At 40.1% G+C, this 14,918-nt stretch overlaps 1 protein-coding gene and 1 pseudogene across 1 annotated transcript in view; both read left to right on the top strand.

Annotated features, from left to right (window-relative positions):
• Positions 1-14,918, top strand: part of LOC126947940 (60S ribosomal protein L35a-like) — a 111,409-nt pseudogene that overhangs the window by 63,123 nt on the left and 33,368 nt on the right.
• The window catches only part of LMLN (leishmanolysin like peptidase), a 78,191-nt gene that overhangs the window by 53,917 nt on the left and 9,356 nt on the right, over positions 1-14,918 (top strand). Inside the window, exons 13-15 of the mRNA XM_050779060.1 lie at positions 784-916; positions 3,291-3,450; positions 6,197-6,327. Of these exons, the coding sequence (XP_050635017.1) occupies positions 784-916; positions 3,291-3,450; positions 6,197-6,327 (424 nt within the window). The remainder of the gene's footprint in view (positions 1-783; positions 917-3,290; positions 3,451-6,196; positions 6,328-14,918) is intronic.

Below are 14,918 nucleotides of genomic sequence, written 5' to 3'. Positions count from 1 at the left end.
TTCAAAACGTTTGCTTTCCTGTTATACTGTGCTGCTTCCACTTTGCTGAAGACTGTGGTAAGTATTTTGTATGTTTCATCTTAGGAAGCTGTAACTCCCTAAAGATGTATGCTGATACACTGTGTTCATTTAAATAAGACAATTCATCAATTTTCCTTAAAATAAGAAATATTTAATACAGGCTTTTTTTCCTTAAGAAATATGTGGAAGAAGAGGAAAATTGTCAATGATTCCATTACAATTTGGTAGACCAGTATTAATAGGATTTCTATTATTTAGGAATACTGAGATTTTATTTATAAAATTGCTATTATGATATTAATATAATTTTTATATTGTAAATTGTCAATTTGATGACTGCTAAGAATTACAGGTTCGTTTGAAGGTTGTTTTTGCAAGACAGTGCAACAGATTCTAATATCTTTTAATAATTTACATGCCCTTTTTTCAAATTATATTTTCAAGATTACATTTAATGGAACAGAACAAGTTGGTAACAATTAGGAATATTCACATAATCTTTATTTTGCACAGGAAAATAAGATTGTCTGGTGAAGGTGGTCAGTTAAACAAACTGTCAGATTATTGAATAGAGAAAATTTCACTCTTTGTAGCTGCAGGGCAGAGGGGACGTTACCTCCATCTCTTTCCGAGAATCCCATTTGTTAATTATGAAGGTTTGTGTTTTTAGGCCGGGATCTGGATTTCCATTTGTTGGCTGTTTAATGGACTTGCAATATTTTCTTTAAAGTTTGATAATGTGGCACTTCTCTTTGTTTGCAGGAGGCAGACGCTGAGCCCTTACTGTGACACGCTCAGAAGTAACCCACTGCAGTTAACTTGCAGACAGGACCAGAGAGCAGTTGCAGTGTGTAATTTGCAGAAGTTCCCTAAACCTTTACCACAGGAATACCAGGTAAAACGGGTCTGGGGCACAGTTGTAGGAATCAGCTTTTCAAAAGTAGTCTCCATTTTAATTAAAAGAGTAAATTCTCGTAAGTTTCTTAATTTATAAGGCCCTGTTTGTTTTCCATAAGTTAGAAAAAAATGGAATAATGCTTCCATTTCTTTATAACTAATGTCCTAATTGATAGCACTTAGTTAAAATCTAGCAGTGTCTTACAATAATGGCAAGAAGAATTTGAATATTTGATCTGTTTTTACCTGTTTATGCTTTCTAATTATTTCCAAAATCTTGCTATTTAAATTCCTCTAATCTACACAGAAAAAAAATCTTTAAAGAAAATAACTTAAGTACTCTAATCCAATTAATTAGAAGACTTGGAAACTCTGCTTTGGAAAAGATTTGATTCATGGGATCCTAAAGATTAAGGAAATGGTCCCACATATCTTGTCTGGATCTCTGATTTGACCTTTATGTTTCTTTTTATGTTTTATCTTTTTTTTTTTTTTTTTTTTTTTTGAGACAGAGTCTCACTCTGTTGCCCAGGCTGGAGTGCAGTGGCATGATCTCAGCTCACTGCAGCCTCCCCTTCCCAGGTTCAAGTGATTCTCGTGCCTCAGCCTCCTGAGTAGCTGGGTTTACAGCTGCGAGCCACCATGCCTGGCTAATTTTCATATTTTTTAGTAGAGGTGGAGTTTTGCCATGTTGCCCAGGCTGGTCTCGAACTCCTGGCCTCAAGTGATCCATGTGCCTCGGCCTCCAAAAGCACTGGGATTACAGGTGTGAGCCAACATGTCTGGCTACTTTTTGTATTTCTTTTTTTTTTTTTTTTTTTTTTTTTTTTTGAGACGGAGTCTCGCTCTGTCACCCAGGCTGGAGTGCAGTGGCCGGATCTCAGCTCACTGCAAGCTCCGCCTCCCGGGTTCACGCCATTCTCCTGCCTCAGCCTCCCGAGTAGCTGGGACTACAGGCGCCCGCCACCTCGCCCGGCTAGTTTTTTGTATTTTTTAGTAGAGACGGGGTTTCACCGTGTTAACCAGGATGGTCTCGATCTCCCGACCTCGTGATCCGCCTGTCTCGGCCTCCCAAAGTGCTGGGATTACAGGCTTGAGCCACCGTGCCCGGCCTACTTTTTGTATTTCTAATAGAGACGGGGTTTCACCATGTTGGCCAGGCTGGTCTCGAACTCCTGACCTCATGTGATCCACCCACCTTGGCCTCGCAAAGTGTTGAGATTACAGGCGTGAGCCCCCGCGCTTGGCCATGACCTTTACATTTCTTGTTGCCAAAGCTATCTTTAAAAAGCCTCAACTGTACCTGCTATTTACAAAGGAACCTTTTGTCAGAAATGATGTCTCAGAAGCTAATTTAAAATAAAGCTGCTGAATTTTAAGCTTCCTACACATATTTATAAGCTCATTGAATGCTTCAGATACCATAAAATAGCAAATGTATTCATAGGCATAGTAATATAACTCAAAAATGTAACATCTTTAAAAATTTCTCTGGTGCATCCAGGGGTGAAAAAACACATAAAATTATTTTATTTTCATTTATTTATTTATTTTTGGAGATGCAGTCTTGCTGTCACCCAGGCTGGAGTGCAGTGGTGTGATCTCGGCTCACTGCAACTTCTGCCTCCCAGGTTCAAGCAATTCTCCTGCCTCAGCTTCTCAAGTAGCTGGGACTACAGCTGTGCACCACCATGCCCAGCTAATTTTTGTATTCTTTTTTTTTTTTTGTTAGTAGAGGCGGGGTTTCACTATATGTTGGCCAGGCTGGTCTTGAACTCCTGACCTCAGGTGATCCGCCCACCTTGGCCTCCCAAAGTGCTGGGATTATAGGCGTGAGCCACCATGTCCGGCCATAAAATTACTATAAAAAAGAAAGGAACAATAAAATTTATCTGGTGCCTTGTACCTTTGGCATTCAAAGTATTTTTTATATATGATCTCATTTATTTTCTCAGATTTTAATTTTTTCAAGTTTGTCAAAACAATGTGTAAACTGCCTCCTAAAAACTCTCGAAAAATATATTTAAAATGTAACTTTATGCATTAGTTTTATATTTTGTCAACTCTTAAAACTTCTTTTTACTCAGTGTAATTAAAACTATTTCATTCGTTTAAAACATTAGTCTAATTGAACATTGTAATACATAACTTAAGACTCATTTACTTACCTTGTTTATTTGTAGAACTATAGCAACCTTAAATTACTCCTCTGGTGGTTTACTACTGTCTTCTTTATTTGGTGCAGTGGATGAAGAAAAGTACTTTAGTATCTTGTGTTATATGGCATTAGAGGGTTGCAAAATATTACCTGTGCACTTCCTCTTGTTTATACAGAATGTTTCTTTCTTGTCTTCCCAATATTTGTTTTGCAGTACTTTGATGAACTCAGTGGGATACCTGCAGAAGATTTGCCTTATTATGGTGGCTCCGTGGAAATTGCTGACTATTGCCCTTTCAGTCAGGAATTCAGTTGGCATTTAAGTGGTGAATATCAGCGCAGCTCAGATTGTAGAATATTGGAAAATCAACCAGGTTAGTCGGCTAGTGAAATGAAGTTTAATATATATATTAAAATTATATATCAGCAATATAGAATAGTGGTTAAGGGCACAGACCCTAGAGCAGAACGGTCTTAATTTGCTTTATAGTTCAGCTGCTATCCATATGTAAGAAGTGACTTAGCTTTTCTCTGCCTGTTTCTTCATCTGTACAATGGAGACAATACTTATAGAGTTGTGAGAATTAAATGAATTAATGTAGTAAGTGCTTGCAACTGTGCCTGACCTATCGAAGGGATTATTAGCGTATGCATGCACACACTATATTTTAGTCATACCTTCTAGCTGCATGGCACTTTCCATTTGCAAACCACTTTCATTCTTACCATTTTATTCTTCTGAAAACATTATGAGAAACATAAGGAAGACATTACTGTATTTCCCAGATAAGCGGATAGATACTAAGTAATATAGTTAATTTGTGTCAGTGCAAGATCCTCTAATGCCAACCTCTTTTTATTAAAATACCTTAGATAAGCTGCTTTTCCCTCTCATGGGGAATGTGCGTTTTATGTAAGTTAGAAGCAACATGTCACTCTTCAGATGTCAAAACAATGTTCTTGTCTCATGGCCAGTAAGATATGTTACCGTATTATTTGTTTCCTCTTAACACGTATAAATGAACAAGCTATCAAAGGAATAAAGAATTGGATATTCTGCAGTAAGTTACTGCTCATACTAATTACCTTTGTAAACAGAAATGTTCTCACATCTGATGTAAGAAAGGGCAGTAAGTAGTTTTTCTCTCTGTGTTCATCAGAAGTTTTAACCTAGTCTCCAAACCCCCACCCCCATTCCATACTTTATTACAGGCTAAGGCATTTAAATTCTAAATTTTTGTATTCTTACCTTTTACTCTTAAATTTGGCAGATGTAACTGGATTCCTGCAGCGTTTTTCCCCATCACTCATCTATTTAATAAATGTCCTGCCCAGGCACAGTGGCTCGTGCCTATAATCGCAGCACTTTGGGAGGCCAAGGCAGGTGCATTGCTTGAGCTCAGGAGTTTGAGGCCAGCTGAGCAACATAGTGAAACCCTGTCTGTATCAAAAATACAAAAAATTAGCCAGGTGTGATGGTGCACACCTGTGGTCCCAGCTATGCAGGAGGACGAGGCTGGAGGATTGCTTGAGTAGCCCAGGAGGTGGAGGTTGCAGTGAGGCGAGATCACGCCACTGCACTCCAGCCTGGGCAACACAGTGAGACCCCATCTCACATAAAAATACAGAATAAATAAATAAATAAAATAAATAAATAAATAAATAAATAAATAAATATCCTAACAACTTGTAACTACTCAGCAGTTCCGTATTAAAGCAAAAGAAATGCACAGATCTGTCGGCTATGGATTTGCCAGAGATGTACTATCACATGTTATTGTTTTAGAGGTGGAGTTGGCAAACTTTTTTTGTAACGGGCAAAATTATAAATATTTGAGGCTTTGTGGGTCGTCAAGTCTCTGGCTTCCTGATTCAGCTCTTCAGCTGTGCTGTTACAGTCTGAAAGCAGTGACAGACCATATGTAAATGAATGAATGTGTTAGGATTTGGCCTGAGGGTTATAGTTTGCTGAATTCTGTTTTTTTATTATTATTATTTTTTAGAGATGAAGTCTCACTCTGTCACCTAAGTTGGAGTGCAGTGGCACCATCATAGCTCACTGTAACCTGTAACTCCTGGGCTCAAGTGATTCTCCTGCCTCAGACTCCCCGGAGCCAGGACTACAGGCGTGCATGAGGCTTGCTGTGTTACCCAGACTGGCCTCAAACTCCTGGCCTCAGGCAGTCCTCCCTCCTTAGCCTCCCAAAGTGTTGAAATTATAGACTTGAGCCACCACGTCCAGCCCGGAACCCCATTTTAGACACTGATCACTATACTTTTCAAAGACTCTGATACTCAAAAGAAGTAAAGAATTCTGTTTTATTCTAATTTGCATTTTTTCTTAGCTTATATGTTGATTTATTATCAAAACTGACATAAAACACTTATCTTTATAATATTTCAAAATGGGCTAATTGAACTTTCTACTTCCCAAAATAAAACTTATTGTGAAGAGTCTAAAGAGAGGAAATTATTGCTTGGGTTTAAGAGCTTTGTCCCTTTGTCCATTAGGTATTTAGAGGCCTTTCATTCCACCCTGTCCTCTCCAGGTTTGTGCTTAATGTGAGATTAGATCAGCATCTTACTAGGTTGGTGCAGGAGTAATTGTGGTTTTGCCATTAAAGTAATGCAAAAACCGCAGTTACTTCTGCACCAACCTAATATTTATGGACTTCCAGGAGGTGACACAAGTTGAAGATATAAAAAAGTTTTCAGAAGTTGCAACACCCCCCAAAAGTCTGCATTATAGAAATCACTTGGCCTCATCCTATCATGGGTCATTTGGAGGTGCCTCCTATTTAGACCACCAGTGAAGATGATTCTTATATTGGTGTCTCGTGATCTAGTGATTCTTAGTGCTAGTTCTTCTGTATATTTAACCTAGAAAACTTTGGGCCCAGTTTTATTCCCTTGTGTCTGATACAGTAGTGTTCTCCTGTTAATCATTAAGAACCTAGTGTGAGTTTGGAATCCTGTCTATCCTAATTTTTTAAATTTAAAATTTCCATGAAACATGTTTGATTTTTAAAGCAATTTTTAATCATAAAAATGGAATGCTTCAGTTTCTTGTTCTTTGAGCCAGAAGTCAATTTTTAAGGAGACTTTTCTTCTTTGCCTCAGAAATTTTTAAGAACTATGGCGCTGAAAAGTATGGACCTCATTCAGTTTGTCTAATTCAGAAATCAGCATTTGTTATGGAAAAGTGTGAGAGGAAGCTGAGTTACCCAGACTGGGGGAGCGGATGCTATCAGGTAAGCTTATGTTTGTTTTTAGTTATGCCAAATATTGTGTGATTTTATCTCTTTTATGGTTGTGTATTTTAAATTATATTTTCATATTTTTATGTAATTAATTTACTGATCAATACTTTATCTTGTTTATGTAAATATTAGTTTAGATGCTTATGTTTTATGAAAATATTGTCATTTCTTTAGAAAAACTGCCTCTTAAAAATATGTATATAATTGCTGTAATGTTACTTCTGGGCATATATTCTGAGGAAGTAATGGCAAATATGTACTTTTGTTCTTGAGCAAATATTACTTTGTAATGGAAAAAATGTACAATTTTATTTCAAAAGGTCTGAGGACTGCATGGGTTATAAGAATTAGTAAATCAGGCTGGACATGGTGGCTCACGCCTATAATCCCAGCACTTTGGGAGGCTGAGCCAGGAGGATCGCTTGAGCCCAGAATTCGAGACCATCCTAGGCAACAAAGTGAGACCCTTTCTCTAAAAAATAAAGAAAAAGGAATTAATATATCAGTTGCTGATTAATAATAGGGTCTTTTTTCCTTTGTAATTAGAAATCCAAAAAGGGCAAACTACAATTTTTTTTTCTTTTTCTCTTTTTTGAGACAGGGTCTTGCTGTCAGCTAGGCTGGAGTGCTGGTGCAGTCATGGCTCACTCTATCCTCCACCTCCTGTGCTCAAGCGACCTCCCCACCTCAGCCTCCTGAGCAGCTGGGACTACGGGTGTGCACCACACACCCGACTACGTTTTTGATTTTTTGTAGAGAAGAGGTCTCACTATGTTGCCGGGGCTAGATTAGAACTTCAGGGCCCAAGCAATCCTCTTTTTTTTTTTTTTTTTTTTTGAGATGGAGTCTCACTCTGTCACCCAGGCTGGAGTGCAGTGGTGCGATCTCGGCTCACTGCAAGCTCCGCCTCCCGGGTTCCAGAGGTTCTTGTGTCTCAGCCTCCTGCACAGCTGGAATCACAGGCGTGCACCGCCACACCCAGTTAAGTTTTGTATTTTTAGTACAAAAATTGTCCAGGCTGGTCTCAAACTTCTGGCCTAAACTGATCCTCCCGCCTTGGTCTCCCAAAGTGCTGGGATTACAAGCATGAGCCACCATGCTTGGCCGAATATTTCTTTTTTTTCTGTCACAAGATACTCTAAGCTCTCTTTGTTCTTTGTCTGCCCCTGACATGTAATTAACCATTTCTCTAAAGACCTGCAGTTACTTTCAGTGAAGTGTGGTGTTTAGAGACTAAGATCTGGGTGCTGATTACACTGTTCATTGCCATTGATAATCGCAGTTGGGAACTGGGAATACCAGTTCATCAGGCCCTCTTAGTAAGGCAGGAAATGTATGTATATGTATCAGTACACTCTCCTGTGACTGTGTGTGTGTAACCATGAGTTCGCATCAGTAAGGCTGGTTTGATTCCATTGGTGTGAGAACTTGTCTGACACCAAAGGATTTATTTTAGTTTTCCACCTTTTCATATTTGTACTTCCTTCACCAACAGTGAGAAATCCAGCTCCTGTCATCTCAGTATGTTTACTCATTTGATCTATCCACATCCTGTCCACTTTCTCTCACTCCCATCACCCTCCTCACCCGGCCAACTCTGCGTGACCTCCCGGTCACACGCCTCCCCTGCCCCTCCATACAGATCACCTACCTTTCCTCACTTAACGGCTTTAGACGTAATTACTTTTGAGGAAGGGGAAAGGAGAAAGGGAGGGATCGCTGAGCTTTGTTTTCTTAGAATTGTGGCAAAATAGATATAACACAAACATTTCCACTGTAACTGTTTTTACTTGTACAGTTAAGTGGCACTAAATGCATTCACGTTGTCGTGCACATCACCACTCTGCGTCTCACAGGTTTTCATGATCCCAAAAACTGAAACTCTGTACTCACTCAACAATCCCTCCCTGTTCCTCCTCCCCCAGCCCTGACAGCCTCTATTCTCTGTTCTCTCTGTAGATTTGCCTAATCTAGGTAGTCCTTATAAGTAGAATCATACAATATTTGTCCTCTTGCACCTGACTTCTTTTACTTAGCATGGCGTTGTCAGGACGCATCCACACTGTGGCATGTATCAGAACGGTTTTCCTTTATATGTCTGAATAACACTCCATTGTATGGATCTGTCACGTTTTGAATCAGTTGACGGACACTGAGGTCGTTTGCATCCACCTCTTGGCTGTTGGGATCTTGCTGCAGTGAACACTGGCTTCCGTGTATCTGTCGGACTCCCTGTTTTCAGTCTTCTCGGGAGTAGAATTGCTGTATCATATGGCAATTCTATGTTCAGCTTTCCTAGGAACTACCAGACTAGGTTTTTTGTTGTTGTTGAGGGGTTTTTGGTGTTATTTTGAGGTTTATTTTTTATTATTATTAATAGACTTTATTTTTTAGAACAATTTTAGGTTCATAGCAAATTTGAGCAGAAGGTATGGAGAGTTCCCATATTCCCCTGCTCCACACACACGTGGCCTCCCACGCCGTCAGCATCCTGTACCACAGAGGTATTTTTGGTGCCATCGATGAACCCAGATCATCGTCCGAAGTCCATGTTCACATTAGGTTCTCTCCGGGTGTTTTATGTTCTGTGGGCTTTGACACCTGTAGGATATGCGTCCATAAGATAATGAGTTGTTGAAATGGGCTTTGTTATAAGTTACAGATTGGCTATCTGTGGCTAAATAATTGCTGTGATGAACATAAATAAGAATAAGTGAAATAAAAAGTGGGATGAAATGCTTCAGGTGCAAGTTCAAAGGGGACTGTATTTTCTCTGTACAAAAGACACCTTGAGGCGCGTGTTTTCATGTCAACCCTTTGTGTTCTTAGCATGTTTTTCCTGATGAAACTGAGGTCCTGGGCCTTACCACATCACCGTTTGTGCTGATGGCACCTTTTAATATAAATTTTTAAGTAATTTATATATTTATTAAATAAGTCAGCAATTCACATGGTGAAAAATTCAAAAGATGCAAAAGAATGTACAGGAAAAGCCTTTGTCCCAGCCCTGTCTTTCAGTCACTCATTTCTCCCTTCAGAGGGAGTTAACATTACCAGTTTCTTGTATCCTTCTAAAGATAAACTCTGTGCAGGCACAAATTTATATTTTTGTTTCATTTTTTACACCAATAGTATCAAGTTACACATACTGTTCTGTGGTGTGTATTAAAGAGCCATTCTTAGTATCATCTTATATCATTCTAGCCCCGTGTCTGAACTGACTGTGGATGTCACAAGTACATTCGGTTGCAGTTTGATCACTCTGAATTCCGTTCATCCAGAATCCAGTTTATGAGCCCTCTCTCAACAACTCTGCATTTCAGCTGTGTTGCTTCCAGCACTGGTCCCAGTCTCTCTAATTAGAAACCAGAATGATTGTTTTCTATTCTCTGTTCTGTAAAGACGGATCAATACAGACTAAGTCTTTAGATTACTCTCCTATTGAAATCTCTTATATCTATTTTATTTTAGATTTACCTTCATAGTTCAAGCCATTATCACTTCACAGTTTCCTAACTAATTTTCCTCCTCTCATCTTCCTTCCATGACCACATTGATCCTTTTTAAATTTTAGTTTTGATCAAACTTATACATGCAAATAGTTTGAAACTAATTTGTTGTCTGCTTCCAAAAAACTACGGCCTCAGGCCAGGCGCTGTGACTCATGCCTGTAATCCCAGCCCTTTGGGTAGCTGAGGCTAACACTTGAGGTCAGGAGTTCTAGACCAGCCTGGGCAACATGATGAAACCCTGTCTCTACTAAAAATACAAAAATTAGCCAGGCATGGTGGCCGCTTGTCTATAATCCCAGCTATTCAGGCGGCCGAGGCATGAGAATCTCTTGAACCTGGGAGACGGAGGTTGCAGTGAGCCGAGATTGCACCACTGCACTCCAGCCTGGGCAATGGAGTGAGACTACATCTCAAAAACAAACAAACAAACAAAACACACAAAAAACTAGAGCCTCTGTTATTACTTCCTTAACGTTTATTACTTCTTCCCAGAGTCTTCACTTTCAATTCTTAGTTGTTGTTTTGTTGGGGTGGAGGAGTCAGGGGAGACTTACTATTTGCTTTCTTATTTTTTTTATTATTATTACTTTTTTTGAGATGGAGTCTTGCTCTGTTGCCCAGGCTGGAATGCAGGTGGCATAATCCCTCGGCTCACTGCAACCTCCGCTTCCCAGGTTCAAGTGATTCTCCTGCCTCAGCCTCCCAAGTAGTTGGGATTATAGGCACCTGCCACCATGCCTAGCTAGTTTTTTTTTTTTTTTTTAGTAGAGACAGAGTTTCACCATGTTGGCCAGGCTGGTCTCGAAATCCTGACCTCAAGTGATCCACTTGCCCCGGCCTCCCAAAGTGCTGGGATTACAGGCACAAGCCACTGCACCCGGCCTGCTTTTTTATTTTTAAAAAGCTTATATTATTCTTTCATAAGGTTTGAATTTCAGATGTTAGCTGTTGACTTTAGAAAATAAGAATTTAGTTGGTTCACCTCCTCCTCTTGCTGTGTTCGCTTCCTATTTCCCCATCATAGACTTCTTGTTTCCCCTTCCCCCATTGGTGATTATGGATCAACATGTGTTCACTGTTTACGTTTCCATGACTATGCAAACGTGGCGCCTGGTAGCACGCAATGATTACTTCCCTATTCTCCCCAGTATTTCATTTTCTCTAGATTTAATATCTTGTTTTTTCATGAAATTAGTTTTCTTTGTATTTAGCACTAATTTAATTCTAAGCTGTTCTCCCAGTTGGGCTCATCTCCTTTCAGTACAACCAGATACCTGAGGTGTTCTATCCATTTCATCTTGGGGAAATCTCTTCTGAACATTTCTGGCCTGTGCTCATCTCGACTATGTAATCCTATGTTGACAGCACAACTGGCATCTTGGGATCTCGAGTCAGGATCATCCTGGAGGTCCCGCTGGGATCTCAAGTTAGGGTCATCCTGGAGGTTCTCTGGTCCCTCTGTCTCTCTCATATTGGATCCCCTACTTTGTGGATTTTGTGTCGTATTCTTTTTTGGATTTCTTTTTAATTTTAATGGAACATATCTTCTAGTGGAGATTTGAGGAGTATGTGACAGAGAACAGCGTTGAGACTTGCGTGTCTGAAAGCATCACTGTTCTACTGTGACGCCTGCTGATAGCGTGGGAAGGCGGGACTTCACCTGCTTCACCTCTGCCCTCAAGGTCTTCAGCTAGGCCTGAGAATGAAGTAGACATAAGCCCGATGAACAGGAGGAAAACACACATTTATTTAATCTAAGTTTTGCATGACACAGGAGCCCGCATGAGTAAATGAAAACTCAAAGAAGTGGTAAAACCTATATACTTTTATACTACGTTGAACAAAGGGAGACAGTTATGGAAAAGTAAAATGTAAGGAGAGGCTAAAGGAAGCTAAGAATTATTTTAAGAAGGTCTGTTTGTACCAAATTCTTTGGCTTTGACTCCCTATATTGGTGATAAGAAGGTTTCTTTTCTTCTGGAAAAGGAAGGACATTATTCATGTGGGAGTTTTATCTCCTGCTTTCAGGAGGAAAGGGGGAGGTCAGAACAGTGTCGTTGGGTCTGCTGTGTTTAAGTCCCTTTAGCTGGAAACCTTTGTGCCAAAATAGCATATTTTGGAGTGGTGTGTTCTGCCATCCTTCGATAGCTTGAGTGGGTGTAGCTTTCTTTTTGAAAATTATTTTCCTAATGAATGATTGGATGCAGGAAAAAAAAAAGAAAATTATTTTCCATCAGAATTCTGAGAGGATTTTTCCCTTGTATCCGAAGTCTCAATGTCATTCTGAGTTTCGATTGCCAGAATCTTTCTTCTTTCTTCTCTGGAAGCTGGTAAATTCTTAATTTTAGCTCGCATACCACATCCCCACCTGCCACAAGCCCCAGTATTCCAAAATTTAATGGGTTGATTCTATTTTTGGTGATCATTAACAGCCTGTTCATATTCAAGAAGTGACTGGGGCCTGGCACAGTGGCTCACGCCTGTAATCCCAGCACTTTGGGAGGCCGAGACGGGCGGATCACTTGAGGTCAAGAGTTTGAGAGCAGCCTGGCCAACATGTTGAAACCCCTCATCTACTAAAAATACAAAAATTAGCCCGGTGTGGTGGTGGGCACCTGTAATCCCAGCTACACAGGAAAAAAAAAAAAAAAAGAAAAAAGAAGTGGCTGGCAGGCAGTTTGGAAGCTCTGAGCACACATAGGGCTTGCTGACTGTGGTCTTCACTATAGGGCTCCTTCCTTACAAAACCTTTGATATCTGTGTCTTGAGGGGTTTCCCTTTTGACTGGTCAGATTTGTCAGAAACTACCAGTCTCCCGCCTGAAGTTTATATGCTGTGAGAGTTCTAGGAAGTAAGTCAATTTCAAATGCTAAGTAGTCTCAATATTTAACCTGTAAACTTAAGAGTCCTTATTTTCATGATGGCAGCCCAGTTCTCACCTGTACTTAGTTTCCCCCAGAACAGAAAAACTCTGTTTTACCCTTTCCAAAAAATAAATCTCTATGATTCTGCAGAATACAAGAAGCCTAGTGCTGGCCTGGGCTTCTGGTGATGTTTCAGGAAGCCTACAATCATGGCAGAATGCAAAATGGGAGCAGACATATCACATAGAGAGGGAACGAGAGAGGAGGGAGGTCCCGATCTCTTGAACAAGCAGATCTCTGGGGAATTTATTCCCGTGGGGAGGGCACCAAGCTATTCATGAGGGATCCATCCCCGTGACGCAAACACCTCCCACTAGGCCCCACCTCCAGCACTGGGAATCACATCTCAGCAGAAGATTGGAGTGGACAAATACCCAAACTATATCAGCTGGGTTCAGAGCAAACAGTGGTCCAGGTGAGGAAGAGGAATGCTGGGGTCTGCTTCTGAAATGGACTTTTATCTGATCCTTGTAATTGTAGCTCTTACTTCTTGGCACCGGGTGCGGGTGTGGCGGTCCTGAGCCTTCTTTGTGTTCTGCAAATCAGTTTCTTCCTGGTTCTTCCTGCTGCTGGATTTTGACTCAGCTTTCCTGAGTCTATTATGTCTGCTACTACTTGTACATCTACCCTCCTGCCCACGCTTAATTCCCAGAATTCCACAATGAGAATACTTCAGCTTCAGCAAGGGAGTTTTCCTCTTGTCCTATCAACACTCTCATATAATTCTCATCTCCAAGCCATGTGCATTCTGCTTCCCAACCTGTAATATCTGCCCTACGGTGATCCATGATCCAAATCCTGGGTACATCCTTAGCATACAAATGCTTTCTTCCATGAAACTTTCTAATATTTGTTCTTGTTTCTACCATTTATTGACTCTTAATCATAAAATAGTCTGGTACTATTCAGTTTTTGCTTTTTCTTCTAATTTCAAAATACTGTTAGTATTTTATTTAAAAAGTATTATTATTTTTATTGTCTTTTTTTTTTTTTTTTTTTTTTTGAGATGGAGTCTCACTCTGTCACCCAGGCTGGAGTGCAGTGATGGGATCTCAGCTCACTGCAACCTTTGCCTCCTGTGTTCAAGTGATTTTATGCCTCAGCCACTTGAGTAGCTGGGACTACAGGCGCCCACCATTTTTAGCGCCAAATTAGCGCCTGGCTCATTTTTGTGTTTTTAGTAGAGATGGGGTTTCGCTAGGTTGGCCAGGCTGGTCTCGCACTCCTGACCTCAGGTGATCCACCTGCCTTGGTGTCCCACAGTGCTGGGATTAATAATCAGGCATGAACCACGGTGCCCAGCTGAAAAAAAAAATTTGTATCCTACTCATCTTTCCTCAATGGAAACTGCTAGAGGGCAGGCACTATATCATGTACTTTTTTAGTATCCTTTTCAGCACCAAGCACAGTGCTCGACCAAGTCTCACTTTAAAGAATAATGACGTTGCACTGTAGCTGTGTTGATGTTTACTTGATGTGGATCACTGAAAGACAGACTTATAGAAGAGGTCACACTTCATTGTTTGTTTTTGTGAAAAACAAATTTTCAAAAGAGTGATATATTTCAACTTAACTGATGATAGAGTTATTTCAAAATGACTTCAAATATACTTTTGAACTCTTCTTTTGAAATTATATTTAGAAGTAGTTTGTCACCTAAGGAAATCAATCTTAGTAATTTTGTGTCACACCTTGTATTTACCAGTTTAGTTAACTACCTTTACTGGACTTGGTTCTGGGCAACTTTGGGCTATTTCCAAAAATTATATCTACTTGCCACGTAAAAATTTGCTACTATTAGACAGGTTCAGAAGCGTGCACTGACTTTGAAGATAGTTCCAAGAGAGAAGTTTCAGAAGTATTTAAAGGGAAGTAGCATAATTGAATGTGAAGTCTTTGTAGAAAACAACTTTGAGGGTTTTTTAAAAATAGTTAAATTTTTGGCTGGGTGCAGTGGCTCATGCCTGAAATCTCAGCACTTTGGGAGGCCAGGGTGGATGGATAACTTGAGTCTAGAAGTTCGAGACCAGCCTGGGCAACATGACAAAACCCAAACCCCATTTCTACAAGAAAATACAAAAATCAGCCCGGCATAGTGGCACATGCCTGTGGTCCCAGCTACTCAGGAGGCTGAGGTGGGGGATCA

The sequence above is a fragment of the Macaca thibetana genome, chromosome 2, assembly GCF_024542745.1.
Source record: "Macaca thibetana thibetana isolate TM-01 chromosome 2, ASM2454274v1, whole genome shotgun sequence".
Taxonomy (NCBI): domain Eukaryota; kingdom Metazoa; phylum Chordata; class Mammalia; order Primates; family Cercopithecidae; genus Macaca; species Macaca thibetana.
This window is presented reverse-complemented; position numbering and strand designations above follow the sequence as displayed.